The 15,068-nt window shown below is 39.7% G+C and overlaps 1 protein-coding gene across 1 annotated transcript; it reads right to left on the bottom strand.

Annotated features, from left to right (window-relative positions):
• Positions 1–6,022: 6,022 nt before the first annotated feature.
• Positions 6,023–11,622, bottom strand: ccdc80l2 (coiled-coil domain containing 80 like 2). Its single transcript, XM_017491871.3, has 7 exons — positions 10,332–11,622; positions 8,990–9,146; positions 8,254–8,387; positions 8,018–8,175; positions 7,802–7,905; positions 7,369–7,449; positions 6,023–7,265 (listed from the first exon to the last, which is right to left on the bottom strand). The coding sequence occupies exons 1-7, from the start codon at positions 11,484–11,486 to the stop codon at positions 6,970–6,972; spliced, it is 2,085 nt and encodes a 694-aa protein (XP_017347360.1). The 5' UTR covers positions 11,487–11,622; the 3' UTR covers positions 6,023–6,969.
• Positions 11,623–15,068: the final 3,446 nt, after the last annotated feature.

The raw sequence follows: 15,068 nt of genomic DNA, 5'->3' as shown, positions 1-15,068 counted from the left end.
GAGTACAGATGCACAAACCATCACTAGGACAGAGAGAAGTCCCCTGAAACTACATCCTGTCAATTAAACAGAGGCAGCAATTCTACATAAAACACCCAATCCTGCAGTATGATCCACAGACTGGTTTGCTTTATAAGGAGCCTCGGGAAAATGACCAAGGCCTCTTGTCATAAATAAATTAAACGACCAGCCCTCAGAACTATGATACTTTTGCATGCATCTGTTTAAGATGTTTACATCATTTTTCTGTCACTTATTTACTCCACATAATGGGTGGGTGTGTGTGTGATTGTGTCCTGCGATGGGTTGGCACCCCGACCACTGTGTCCCCCACCTTGTTCCCCGAGCTCCCTGGGATAGGCTCCAGGCTCACTGCGACCCTGTGTGGGATAAGCGGTACAGAACATGGATGGATGGATGGATGGATGGATGGAATTACTCCTCGTGCTTCACCACAGGAGATGTTTTTTGTTTTTCCTGTAGGCGATCAGCTTTACAAGAGGAGAGTCGTTGATCACGGATGTTACATAAATGACATCTCGATTTACATCGCAAGTTGTTGTTACAGGAGCACTGAAGCATGGGAACATAAAACGAAGGAGCTCCGAAAGAACTCAAAATTCCCAAGATTCATCCAAACGATGAATAGAGCGATCATTTAACACAGCTAGTGACCTAAACCAGCCAATCTTTCTGTTTTATTTGGGATCTGTGACCACAGAGTTGGATGTCCTGCTATAAGGCATTGCTTATACATTTTCAATACTTTTTTTTTTATATAAAAGATCTTATTAGTCTTACTACCCTCTGGTTCAAACAGCATGGTTCTACCAACAAGTGCAAGCATAGGGTAACAATATTTCTAGAGTAACAAGTCCAATATTTCTAGTGTTACTTTATTGTCCACTGAAAATATCATTCAAAACACAGAATAGATTATGAGCAAGCATTGTGAAGCACACGGCAATGTGAAGCATCTGAAACAACAAACGAAACATCTAGCCTTTACACAGAACTCTACCAAGGCGATCCCTTTAGATCAAAATAATCCAATAATCCAGTATTGCTCATGTCCAAATAATAAGGGTTAACATTAGTGGGTTTTTTTTTTTTTTTTTTTTTTTTTTTAGTAATGAAAAGGTCCAGGGTAAAGAAACGCTGGTCTATAATAAGTTCTACTTCTTTTAAAGAAAGTACAGAATTGTGCAATGTGAACAAACTTCACTACAGTATCTGCTACAAGATATAAGTAGCAGAAAGGAAGAAGTAAATATTTTCATGAAACTAGGTGCACTATGGACATCAGAACACTGTTATAGGGCGAAGAACAATATCTAATATTATATTTAACAATCGGTGCTGATTTGTTTCAAGAGTCTCGAAAGTTTATCAATGAAAAGTATAATCTTGTTGTATGTGTTGCGTTCAGGTCCTCACTGTGATACCAGACTTTTTGTTTGTTTGAATTTCTAGGAATGCCTAGAAAACATATTGCTGCACACATGGTGTTGTTAAAATGATATATTCTGATATGGGGCTTTTATTATTATTATTAAGCTAATTAAACTCAAATATAGTTCTTAATAATCCTTTATTTATTTATTTATTTATTTATTACCCATTTCTAAATGGGTGCCAATAATTCTGTTCCATCCCATGTTTATAAATCTGGTTTTGTTTGGATCAGGTACCAGTTGTGATAGAATCTGGATGTGTCTCCCTGCCTACTTGGCTCTGCTGCTCTTTAGTAAAAGACCATATTATATATATAATATATGTATAAACTTGGTAATAAACGTTCATATTATATGAATATTAAACAATGTGTCCATATGTTGGTTGTACTTAAACCTGATTGCCATGAACACTGATCCTAATTATATTCCACATATTGACTTCCTAATAAAATCCTATTAAGCGGCACGAAAGACGATTCAGTTAGTTGCTGTATGTATGTATTTTATTATCGGTGGACTTATTTCTATTCTTGCACTTTGTCTGCATGAATTACTGAGCTACCTATTGACAAATGAGAATAAAAGAATATTAATTTGACTTAGCATTTTGGTGTGCAAGTGCAGCCTCTGCCACTTGGGGGCAGGTCCTTCTTAAACATAGAAAATATTCCGTATTCAAGATTTTGGATTCTAGATTTCTACACTGTAAATATTGTAAAAACCCGGGCTGTCTGTAAAGTACTGTAACACTTACAGTAAAGTACTGTGATATTGTACCTACTATATATATATATATATATATATATATATATATATATATATATATATATATATATATATATAAAAAAAGCATTATCCAATGCATTTGCTCTATGCAGGATACGACTGAGTTGAGGTTTAAGGGTCTTGCTCAAGGACCCAACCATGGAAGTTTTGGTGATGCTGCGATTTGAAATGCACAAGATTACTTAACCATTAAGAAGTGTGACTACCACTATAAAAGCAGACCTTTTGGTAGTTTGGTGTTCTGGAGCAGTCAGGTGTCTCTGGAGTGTCTTTACATCACGTCAAGAAGAAAGGACAAAATGTCAAAATGTTTTCTTCAAGCTATTACTGCTGAAGGTGGTTCTACATGTTACTAAATTATAGGGTGTACTTATATTTTCACACCTGATTTCTGAATGTTGGTTTATTTTCTGTGTTAAAATAGGACTAGATATTGAAATCTGTTGTGTCATCTGAAGTTATTTGTTTGCTTATAGAAGATGTTGAGGACCACACAACTGTCATTTATGCCCTGATCAATAAAAATGTAGAATTGAAGGAGGGTGCACTTTTTTTTTTTCTTTTTTCCATGACACCTGTTGATATGGTGACGTTTTCTGTGAGGTTAGGTTTATTTACCATAGGAAGGAGTCTCCAGTGTCAGTGCTTTGTGACAGTCTGAGGTAAAGCTGTACTTTTTAGTGTTCTCCCATGGGAAGGTCTTCAGGACAGAGGAGTTTAAGCTTTTACAGTTGCTCACTAACTTCAGAGGAAGAAAAAGAGAGCTTGGTGACTGTATGGATGTTTATAGCTGCTATAAGATAAGTGATAACAGATACTAATTTGTCTCACGGACGTTCCACAATATTAAACGTAACTATAAGCGCTGTTTAATAAATTTAAAATTGTAACTGTTGGCAATCTGCTGTGGATTAAGAGGAATTCGATTGCGCTACATATCTGTGACTGTAATGCCACTACAATATCATTTGCACAATTATCTATGCTGCATTCATAACTTCCTGAAAATCTTTGCACGTTCATTCATTCGAAAAAGCATTTTGGTAGAAAGATGTCACACAAAGAGGTAGAAAAGTGTTCTCTGGGAGTTGGTTGAACAATGCTGATAATGCTGATTCTACAATGAAACCAAAACACAAGTCCCAGTTCCCCGAATGTACACACATTTCAGTAAAAGAAACAATGAATATGGGGAAGTTTCCACAACAGATAGCACCACATTACCCCCAGGTGAGAAGAATTGTTTACGCTAACCCACAACTACTGCTAAAACCTTTCATTTTCTTTTAAAAGTGAGGGGTTTTTATTATTTTTTTTCACTTTTCATTTTACAAGTTCATTAAAAAAAAATAGGCTGAAAATCTCATTGTAAGATGGGAGTTCAGATCAAATACATGACAGGTAATTGTTCTCGATTAAATGATATAAAGTGCCATAAAATACAGTTATTATATTCAAATACAGAAATACAGGCCATGCATTTGTCTGCTTGTTCTCTGCTATTACACGTGTATAATTTTAGGTAGAAGTATGCCTCTAAGTATCTTTAATGAACACTCGGAAGATCTTGCTGTTGAGCTTGATTTTAGAAGTACTTCATCAAAATGACCACATTCTGCTATAATGCTTGTTAGTTCCTCCATATTTCACCTTTAACCCCTTTATTTAGGGCAGTGGTGGCTTAGAATTTAAGGCTCTGGGTTACTGATCGGAAGGTCGGGGGTTCAAGTCCCAGCACTGCCAAGCTGCCACTGTTGGGCCCTTGAGCAACGCCCTTAACCCTCTCTACTCCAGGGGGCGCTGTATCATGGCTGACCCTGTGCACTGACCCCAGCTTCCTGACAGGCTGGGGTATGCGAAGAAAAGAATTTCACTGTGCTGTAATGTACATGTGACCAATAAAGACTCATTATCATTATTATTCCATATTCACTTTAAAATGGCCAGTTCTCAAACGTTTGTTGTTGTTGTTGTTGTTTTTTTTTTATAGCAAGGGATCACTTTTAAATGTAGAAAATGAAATCAGTATAGATTTATTTTACAAACGAACTATTCAAAATATTAGACACATTATATAATAAGGTGTTTTGTTCTTCTTCTTATTATTATTTCTGAACTTTCCACCCATAGAACTCAGTTTGAATAATATTGTCATTAGATTCCAGTTTACATTGCTTATAGGAATAATAACTTTGATAATGGTGGGTAGTGGTTTCCATCACTGGAAGTAAATTCACATAAAATCCCAGAACCCCTGGATACGTTTCACAGACACCTGGCAGTACCCATACCCAACTTTGAGAGCCATGGTTTTAAAACATATTATTCAGTAACTACAATGAATCATTCAGCAACATCAGTGAAAGTGTTTGTAAGAGTGAGGAATAAAAGTCTGAAGAGGTTCTGAGGTTCTTACAACGTTAGCTATACATATTTGAACACAAAATGTCAAATATTTCCACATGATTGAGTAGGATTTTGCTCTCAATTCCAGACACTACTTCTTTACACTACTCCTGTACTTACTCTTCTTCACTGAGTGCTTCCGGGTGATGTACAGCACAGGATCTCTTCCCCCTCCACCATGTGGGACAGAAAGGCCCCCACATTACAGCTTGCACCCACACTAAACCGCTTTTACCTGGAAAAAAAATACGCTCACTTGGGTCCGTTCACTGGACAAGATCTTTTTTAGTGAGGTCAGTCAGTAGGCTGGTAACGGCCGAAAAATTTGGTATAAACCTGCCAGCCAGCCCCAAGAACTGCCTCTCCCCATTTTTGTTCTTGGATCTTGGGCAGGCTCCAATCACTGTTGTCGTATCGGGTTGGGGAAGCACCTACCCATGGCCCAAGTGGATGCCCAGATACCGAACTTCCACCCATCCAATTGCAGACTTATTTGTATTTGCCGTGAGTACCGCCCATCTCAAGGATGTTGTAAATGGTGCTGACATTCATTACTATAAATGATAATGCCGTCTAAATAAGCAGCAGCATATTCCCTGTGCAGGGCTCCAAACAAACCAAACAGAAGAGTGACAAATTGGTGTAAGCCAAACAGAGTGGAAAAGACCTTTTATTCAGGATATTGGAGTCAAGGGAATCTGTCAGTGCTCCTTTGTGAAATCCTGTGGCAAATAAAGCAAGCCATGCCTAACCGATCAAGCATCGAGCATTGCCTACAGTAGAGTTCATTCCAAAGCACATTTTTTTGTGTTCAGGTAGCCGGTAGGGATGGCTGCATGCCACCACAGCTGGAGGAGTCTTGATGTGGTGCTCTATAAGGTCTGTGTGACTGGGAAGATTATAAAAGGCTTGTAGCAACTTTTGGCTGAATTCCTGCCTCTCGCATGAAGGTGAAGCGCTGTCGTGTATGACGTCAAACAGTTGCTTGACAATAGCAGCAAATGCCAGCTGTCCTGAGTCGAAATAATGCCAATGGACATATAAGGTCATTTTTTATTTCATGTTATCACACTGCTTCGTATTACATGGCCATTCAAATGTGTAAATGATGGCAGAAGGTACACTCGTGGCATCGGATGTTTTATTTTATTCCATGGACATTCAAAAGAATGTAAGAGATAATGTAAAACATGGGCAGAGTGAAACCAATTGAATATATATATATATATATATATATATATATATATATATATATATATATATATATATATATATATATAATACATATATTATACATATTATATATATTATACATATATATACATATATACATATATATATACATATATATATATACGTGATTTTAATAGAGTGTCTTTTTCAGTGTATTAAAGTTAATTCAGAAATTCTCCAGCTGTGGTCCTTGGAGATTTTTTGGCCCCTCGAACCATCCTGTTCGCAGTGCGTTGAGACGATATAGACACACGTTCAATTCCAGGTTCATTCTTAACATTTCCAGTTGACTGGAACTTCTTAATTATTGCCCTGGTGGTGGAAATGGGCATTTTCAATGCTTGTGCTATTTTCTTATAGCCACACCCCATTTTGTGAAGCTCAACAACATTTTGTCGCACATCACAGCTATATTCTTGTGACTTTGTTATGAATGACTAATGGAATTTAGCCTATGTGCTATCTTCATATTTATACCCCTATGAAACAGGAAGTCATAGTTGAACAATTTCCTGTTCCTATTCACCCAGGTGTACCAAAAAAAAATCCATGAGAACAGAGTATTCTTGTGAATTTTTTTTTAAACAAAAGATCAAAAGGTTAAACATTAAAGACCATTTTTCACAGCCTTCTTTGCTCATATTTACCAATGGCGCCAATGGAGGCGGATACTGTTAGTGGAGGGAACTGTATATGAACCATCAAACTGGATGTTATAAGTGGTTTTCTGAGATGAGACCAAATACAAATTTCCAACACAGTAGTTGTTTGGTACACATACAATATATATTGTGATAGCAGCATATAACAGTTCTACTTGACATGATTTTCAGGTAGAATAGTTTTAGAGATAAAAAAACATAAAAAAAACGATTTTTATACTGGCTTTTTCAAATAATTCAGCCTATAATAAATTGGAAATAAGCAATAACTTTCAATGTTGCAATGGATATGTACTGTACATACAAAAATCAAATGGACTTTCCTAATATTCTACTTGCTAGCTAGCATTTCCTCATGATGTCAGCGAACGTCTCTGATTCGCGGGTTCTTGAATGTGCTTGTACCGTCAGTCCTCTGATTGATGTTACACATAGCTGTCCTCTGTCTCTCGTGTATATCCATGGTAAGTACCACCCCTGTCTTCGGGACAGTGAATACCAAGGGTTTGCTGAAGCTTCTGTTCCTGCTGACGTAACTCCATGGAGTCGACCAAGTCATAGACATTCGACAAAGACCACATTGCTGTTGGAAACCATGCTTTGACCTCTCCGTCCTTCCCCACCACCAGCATGCTGAAGTAGTCCGTGGTGATCTTCAGCTGGTCTCTCAGATTCCTCACAACTTCTGGTGACAGTAGCTCTTTTTCAGTCTGACTTTTGCCTGCAGGATGGGAGACAGGCTGGTGATTTTTATTTATTTATTTTTGCCCAATCATTCAATCACATTCACTTATAGCACTGGTAAATGTATTTATGAAACCTACCATTCAGTGGAAATAGCTCAACAGTCCCTGAAGCCTCTTGCCCTTTTCCTACAAGTTTCAGCAAAGCAAAGTGACGGATCCCTGCAGAGTAAGAATACGGAAGGATTTGGGTCCTTTTCCATAGTTTGGGTTTGGGTCCTTTTCCATAGTCTCAAATTGGAGAATCCAGGCGAAACTCACATCGACCCATTTTGTTTTCCCAAAATCTCAATCTGATTACACTGTAAAAATGGCTGTAAATTTACAAGATTTTACACTTTGTAAACATATTTTAAGTGATTTGGCAGTTGGAGCAGTGGAGCAGGTTTACAGTAAAATAACAGTAAAAATTTGAATGACGCCTGGTATTGAGCTTAACGAAATGATGAGAACCTCCAGCCCAAGGCTATGTGTCCTAGAATTACCCCCCTGTAATTCTAACACTGATTCCTACCCATGTTACACTCCTGTCCGTTAAGAGCTTGAATCTGCTGATGAAAGGAATAGTCGTCCTCAGTGGGAGCAGAGATGATCAGAAGTCTTCTATTGGACATAAACCTGAAATGCACGTGAGACACAAAACACACACAAGGACGTGAACCGTCTCAGATCTGAAGATAACTATTAACATATGCTATTCATATTAAACCATCAGTTCCTGTTTGTCTACCTGAGCAAAGAGTTCTCTGCCTGATTATTAGCCTCAGATGGAGAACAGGCTGAGGGAGTGTCCTTCCCCTCTGCTTTCTCCAACCAACGAGACTGGAAGGTGTCGATGTAATTTATAATAGCGGATGGGTCTGTTGGTGAATCGAACACCATTCCAAGCTGAAATCACAAAAGCACCATCTCATACCTCTGGAAACACAAGTCCTGATGAAGATAAATAATAGAAATTCCCCTTACATTAGGTCTCAGGTCATAGTCCGTCACCGTCATGCAGAAATCCTTAGATACAAGTCCGTACTCTTTGCGGATTTGACTGATCAGGTCGGGATTTTTGATGTTGTCTGGCAGCAAGGCGAGTCGAGAATCTCCATCTGTTAAAAAGTTACACATCCGTGTTTGAAAATGTATCATTTCTGACATTCAGTGCTAAGGATGGGCATTGTCCTTGCCTCACACAAGTCTGTGCCCTTTCTCAATGCTTGCAAAATCATGAAATCCTGAAGCGACTGATTAATATAAACCTGTGATTTGCAGCTATATTACAGACAGAGCTATCACTGATCAGAATCTTCATTATTGACCACATATACATTACAGTGAAATTCTTTTCTTTGTTGGGGTCAGAGTGCAGGGTCAGCCATGATACAGCACCCCTGGAGCAAAGAGGGTTAAGGGCCTTGCTCAAGGACCTTGAACCCCTGACCTTCCGATCAGTAACCCCGATTGTAAGCTTAACCACTAAGCCACCACTGCCACTTATTCAACAACACTGTGGTATTAATACAATAAAATAATTTAGCAAAGTTAACATTAGCTAAGTTAGTGAACTACCTAACCACAGCAATGTGCTACATTCGCCCCTTGAGGAAGTTCAAAAAGAAAGGCTAGTGCTGTTGTCACATTATTTAGGTTGTGACATGGACGTACAGTGCGTGCGGCTACAAAGAATAGAAATGAATTAGACCGCTGCTACCTTGTTGATAGTGTTGCAGTCGCAGGTTGGGGCTTTGCTCCGAGCCCAGGATGGACAGCACTGTAATTTTCCGTAAAGCCAAGTCACAACTGTGCAGCTCATTATCATCTCTCTGTTGGAGATACTGACTCGAGACCTCACTGGGGGAAGAAATGACCTGTGTGGAAGTTATAGATGATAAGAATATTAGTGTATCGCATGTAAGAGTGGTCCACAGTCACATTTTAATGGACAGCCACATGTGCATGTGGCGAAGCAATGAAATATTACCAAATGAGCTAGCTACCCGCGTAAAGATTTCGTTGTGGATTATCCGTTATCGAACAATCCCATCGATTTCATATGTGATTATATGTGAAAGTGCATTTTAAAACGTTATGCCCTGAAACTGTACACATGTCAGAAGGAAAAATGAAACCACATGCCCTACAAGTCAAACATTGATATATGAAAGTAAAATCCGCATATTTTGGGGGGGGGGGGGGGGGGGGGGCACGAACTCATCTGAAAATAAAAACACATGCACTACAGTACATGTGAAACATTAACGTGTGGGGAAAAAAAGGATTCGTGTGAAAATAATGCATCTGAAAATGAAAGAAAAAAAAAAAAAAAAACCAACCCCGACCATTTACACTTAATGTGAAGGTAAATTAATAAGGTGAAAAATATCACGTCTCAAAATAACGCACTACACGTGAACAAATCGACATATGAATCATACGACACTCGTGAAAAAAAACACATTCTGAACATAATTCACAAAAAAAATAAAATATCTGAAACACAACATGTAAAGTGTCTAAAAACTGATTGTGAAAGTGTCATGTGTTTGAGTCATGTGTTTAAACACATTAAAAGGGATTTTTCCCTCTTCGAGTACTCTTCAATCCAAATGTTTATCAAAATTCTGCACTGGGAGGAGTTCATGTTGTAGAGAGATGAAGGACACCGCTGATAGATGTGCTTAGAGGCCGTTCAGACAGCGGTGTGCTCAACTTTATCAGCATCCGAGGCCATGACTTTGCGACCAAATTCAAATGTCGCAAACATCCAAAAAGTATCGTAGGTTAACAAATGTTACCACTGCGTCAGTTTTGTTGGTTTATAACTGCATGGCTGGAGCTACAGTATATTCTAGTTTTGTTTTTTTTTTTTTTTTTTGGGGGGGGGGGGGGGGGGGGGTTGCCCATGTGGATTAGTTCAGAAGTATGACTTGTTCAGACTAGTTGTTAAAAAGAAAACATGAAAACAATTCGAGCAGTAAATCAGAATGAACGAAAGCCTACGAACAGATGCGATAACTATGCTTTTAAACAAGCGCACACGGCGATGAACTTACAAGAAGTCTTCTCTGGCCCTTGAGCTTCTCCATAAACTCTTTGAGAGCTGTTTTTTTTTTACCGTCCGCCTCTCGTTGTGACTTCTTCCCTCCTCTTTTCCCCTTTTTCTTATTCTTCTCCTTATCCTTCTTTCCTTTGCCTTTCTGCTTGGACGAGTCGTCCGTTGGCTCTCCTTTAATCTCTGTGATCGAACTCGTTCGCCCGTTCCCTTTATCGTCATATCGGTTCTCCACTTTCGCTGCTGTTTTCTCTCCTGCATCCTCAGCGCTTTCTGTTCGACTGTCAAGCTTGCGCTTCAAAACTTTATTCGCCCCAGGTTTGGGAGTGGAGATCGTCTTGCCACGGCCCGGACTCACCTGGGTTTTACGGATGACGAATCTGGATCGTCCGTGGAGAATATCCTGAATCTTGCTTTTGATGGCTGTCTTTCGGTCCAGAGTTTGTCGCTGTGGAGGAAAGATGGACGTAACGTTTCTCTGTTTCTGAGTGCTGAGTCTCTTCGTACCACCGTTCTGTTTCGCTACTAACCTCTTCTTAGTGATCTTGCATCTCTGAAGTGACCCTTTCCTTGCAACTCTCTCCAGCTTGCGTGCAGGGAGGTTATCGATAACCTCCAAAACAGCCTCCACACGGACTGGGTAAGGAAACCTCTCACCAACCTTCAGGTTCTTCTTCAGGATCAACATGGAGAAGGTCTGGTGTTCCAGCTCCAGGTAATGAAGCAGTTTTGTCACCATGTCTGAATCCAGTGCTTGCTCGGTGGCCTGTCCCTCCATGGTTGTGTGCTGGATTTTGCCTTCCATCATTGCATTCTGAATAATGGTGACAATGAGGGTGTCTCTCTCTGCTAATCGACACTTCAGCCCTTCAGATTCCTGGATCTGTTTCTCCATCATGAGTAAGTAGTTATCACTGTATGATGGGGCGGTGATCACCCATAAACGCTTTTTCCCTGCAAAGTCGGCCAAGAAGTCAGTCTCCGAAGATCCTCCGGGTTCTCGTACTCCAGCTTCCCCTGCTCCAGCATGTTCCCGGGGGCCCACAAGTTCATCCCTTGTCTTTGAGCGCTGTCTGGTCTTGCCTGTTCGTGCTGACAACGCTGTGCTGCAGCTCGACAAGACAAGCCCCACCAACACTATCCCCACACGATGCATTTCTCAGAAGTGTTATCACACTGTCACTCAAAACATGGCTTCGCTCTGCAGCCGGAGCCGAGGAGGCAGGGCAAAAAAATGACGCCTCTGCTTCGCATTAAGACTCTCTTGGAATTTCAAAGCCGTGTGGCATGTGCAGAAAGTGCTCAGTGTGTGTGAGGGGTAATGGGCTTGTGTGTGTGCGAAACCCGATGCTCATGCGTTCGTACCCAGAACCAAGCGTATGTAAACTTTTGAACTGGTTCTTTTGGGCAAATTTATTTTATTATTGCGGTTTGTGGAATAAAAATCTAAATTTTAATGATGGTAAATGGTCTGCACTTATATAGTGCTTTTTTAACTTTAGCGGTTCTACATTACATTACGTTACATTTATTCACTTAGCAGACGCTTTTGTCCAAAGCGACTTACAAATGAGAAAGATACAAGCAAAGCGATATCAAGCAGAGAACAATACAAGAAGTGCTACCGTACAAGATCCATTAATTGAATTCCAGAAGAAGCAAAGTGCAGAGTAGAGGTGTAAGTGCATTTTTAAAATTTATTTATTTATTTATTTTTTATTATGAGTTGGTTAGGTGTTCATAGAAGAGGTGGGTCTTTAGCTGTTTTTTGAAGATGGTGAGAGATTCTGCAGTCCGGATTGAGGTTGGAAGTTCATTCCACCACTGAGGAACAGTTAGTGTGAAGGTTCTGGAAAGGGACCCTGTCCAGGGTGTACCCCGCCTTGTGCCCGATGCTCCCTGGGATAGGCTCCTGGTTCCCCGTGACTCTGAAAAGGATAAAGCGGTTGAAGATGGATGGATGGATGGATGGATGGAAGTTGCATAGTCATCATACCCATCCATCCAGCCATCCATCTACTTATCCTTTTTTTTTCAGGGTCACGGGGAAACCTGGAGCCTATCCCAGGGAGCATGGCGCACAAGGCGGGGTACACCCTGGACAGGGTGCCAATCCATCACAGGGCTAGTCATCATACCATCCATACATAATAAATAGTGGCCATCACGTTATAATTAGTACTCTTATCAAATATTTCAAACATCCATCCATTTTCTGTACCGCTTATCCTACACAGGGTCGCGGGGAGAATGGAGCCTAACCCAAGGAGCTCGAGGCACAAGGCAGAAGACACCCTGGACGGGTGCCGACCCATTGCAGGGCACAATCACACACACACACACACACACACATTCAAATATTCCATGTTTTCAATTATTGTTAATTCAGAGATGACATAATGACCACAGTAGTAATAAATCTAGGACAGAGGTAGCTGTAGTAGGAAGCATTGTAAAATATGTTGTGATCATTTTTTTTGCGGCGAAATCGTTTAGTTTTAATTTTTATTTATTAATTTTGTCAATTTTTAAATCAGGGTTCTTAAACTAGAGGTTTGGGTGTGGAAAGATGAATGATTTTTTCCCCTCATCTCTGTTACCTTCAAATAAAGCCATCTCTCAGGAGAAAAAAAAAAAACAAACTACTTCAGCATTTTCACATCCTAGATGAAATTTTAGACTTGCACAATTAAGTGCCGCGGCTTCGTTTCCTCTATTCGCTTTCACTTTTGATTGCAGCATTGTTTTAAGCGAAGGGCTTCTCAACTTCAAACTTTTTTTTTTTTTTTGTAGTCAGGGTCGATTTCTGGTGTAAAACAAAACAAAACAAAAATAAAAATCCACCCTTTTATGATTCCGTTCATTCATTCATCTTTAGTAAGTGCTTTATTCAGGTCAGGGTTGGGCTGGAGCTGGACCTTATCCCAGGAACAGTGACTTAGGAGGCAGGAATGGCATTTGGCAGAGTGCGCCCTGGCTGGGACGCACCACTCACACACTCATTCACACCTACTGGCATGTTTTTCTGAGTTGGAAGGAAGCCAGAGAACCCAGAGTAAACCCTCATAGACACGGGGAGCTCATGCATGGAAACTCCGCATAGACAGTAACCCAAGCTCAGGATAACACCAGGGTCCCATGAGTGTTGGTGTGGCAGCACTACTCCCTGCACCATGATGCTATTCTCAAGTTAACGGTGAGCTTAAAATGAAGAAATGACTTGTTATAAGGCAAACATTACAGAGATTGGCATCAAAGCCATTCAATTGTAGAAATTTGCACCGCTATTATATTATTAAAAGAACCCCTAGGACCACTTGGAAGGCCGTAGGTTTAAACTTCCGGTCAGACTGTCGGAACTAAAATAGTTCAAACAGTATTATAACTCTATACACTTTTAAGCAAGTGAACAATTGTTGCCGGTTGCCTTAACGATACCGAGCAGATACTTATACTAAGAGACGTCTAAACACGTCATTGACAAGGAATGGTGTATTATTGTCTTCCAAACCTGAGCAGTTTATGGTTAAAGAGTTTCGCTTAAGTGCTTTCTGGCAGTCCTCAGATTTGAACGATGAAAAAGTGCACCAAAATTGATTTGCCTAGTGAAGACATAACGATCTGTCCAGCTGAAAGCCAAAACAATGACGATGTGACCAACTGACGCCGGATTAAAGAGTGGGAACCTACAGCCTTTAGAGTTACCTCAGTTTAGAAGATAGGAGCTCAAGCGATTAGAGACATGCGTGTCTTTTTCCAAAGCGAATGGCTAACAGCCACGGTGCCTCCACATTCCACAAATGGAATCCATTAAACAAAGCAGCACGAGTCTGCATGCGGCGTTCTCTCTGATCTGAGAAAAATCTATATCACAATGCACATTTGCAACAAATGTTAATATCAATCAGCCTAGCGTTGTTGTCGTAGCATAAAATGGTGTGGAGACCTTTATTCTAGTACTTTATTCACCAACACAAAAATTTGACGTACACAAGTTATTAAAAGGCAGAAAGGAAGAAGAAGCAATTGATAAAGGCTTCAGGTCAATATAATATAATATACAAATGACTACTAGAAGTCAATGAAAAGGAGCGATCTAACTTAACTAACTAACCTAACAAAGGCCCAAAAACATTGCACACATGATTACAAAACATGCACAAAAACAAAAGAGGTTCACAGGCAACTGAGTGCTGTAGCAAGGACCACAGACCGGTGAAGTCTGGGTTTTGTTTCAAACCACATAGCTGTGAGACACAGGACAGCACTGCAGTGTTGCCCTGACTTGCACATACACACACACACACACACACGCACATACAGTAAGAGAGCTAGACTATTGGTTCTTCTTCTTCAGGGTTGTCAGTTGTGCTGTACTGCACCTTTATTTAATAAGATTTTATTTCATTATTACGTATTGGGCAATTAATAAATAAGGAATAACACATAACAGACTGAGTGATTATATGAAAAAAACAAACAAAAAAACTTACCCTTGGAGGGGGGGGGTCGGGGGGGGGGGGGGTGTTAAGTTTTTTTTTTTTTTTTTCATATAACCGCACAATCTGTTATGTGTTATTCATTATTTATTGTTTATTTATGATTATATTTTGTTAAACAATAATAATAATAATAATAATAATAATAAATTTGTTTATTATTAGTCTTAAGTTAGATGGAACGTCCCTGTGTATGAGCTGTTAGTGAAGAAACAATCACAACAAGGTATTACAATGAG

The sequence above is a fragment of the Ictalurus punctatus genome, chromosome 18 (assembly GCF_001660625.3).
Source record: "Ictalurus punctatus breed USDA103 chromosome 18, Coco_2.0, whole genome shotgun sequence".
NCBI lineage: Eukaryota > Metazoa > Chordata > Actinopteri > Siluriformes > Ictaluridae > Ictalurus > Ictalurus punctatus.
This window is presented reverse-complemented; position numbering and strand designations above follow the sequence as displayed.

Excerpts from the sequence above, each read along its gene's own strand:
- ccdc80l2 (XM_017491871.3), bottom strand. The coding sequence starts at position 11,486 with ATGCATCGTGTGGGGATAGTGTTGGTGGGGCTTGTCTTGTCGAGCTGC. Across the intron at positions 9,147-10,331 it reads AGGGCCAGAGAAGACTTCTT|GTCATTTCTTCCCCCAGTGA; the intron begins GTAAGTTCATCG and ends ACTTCCACACAG. Across the intron at positions 7,266-7,368 it reads TGAGCTATTTCCACTGAATG|GCAAAAGTCAGACTGAAAAA; the intron begins GTAGGTTTCATA and ends CCCATCCTGCAG.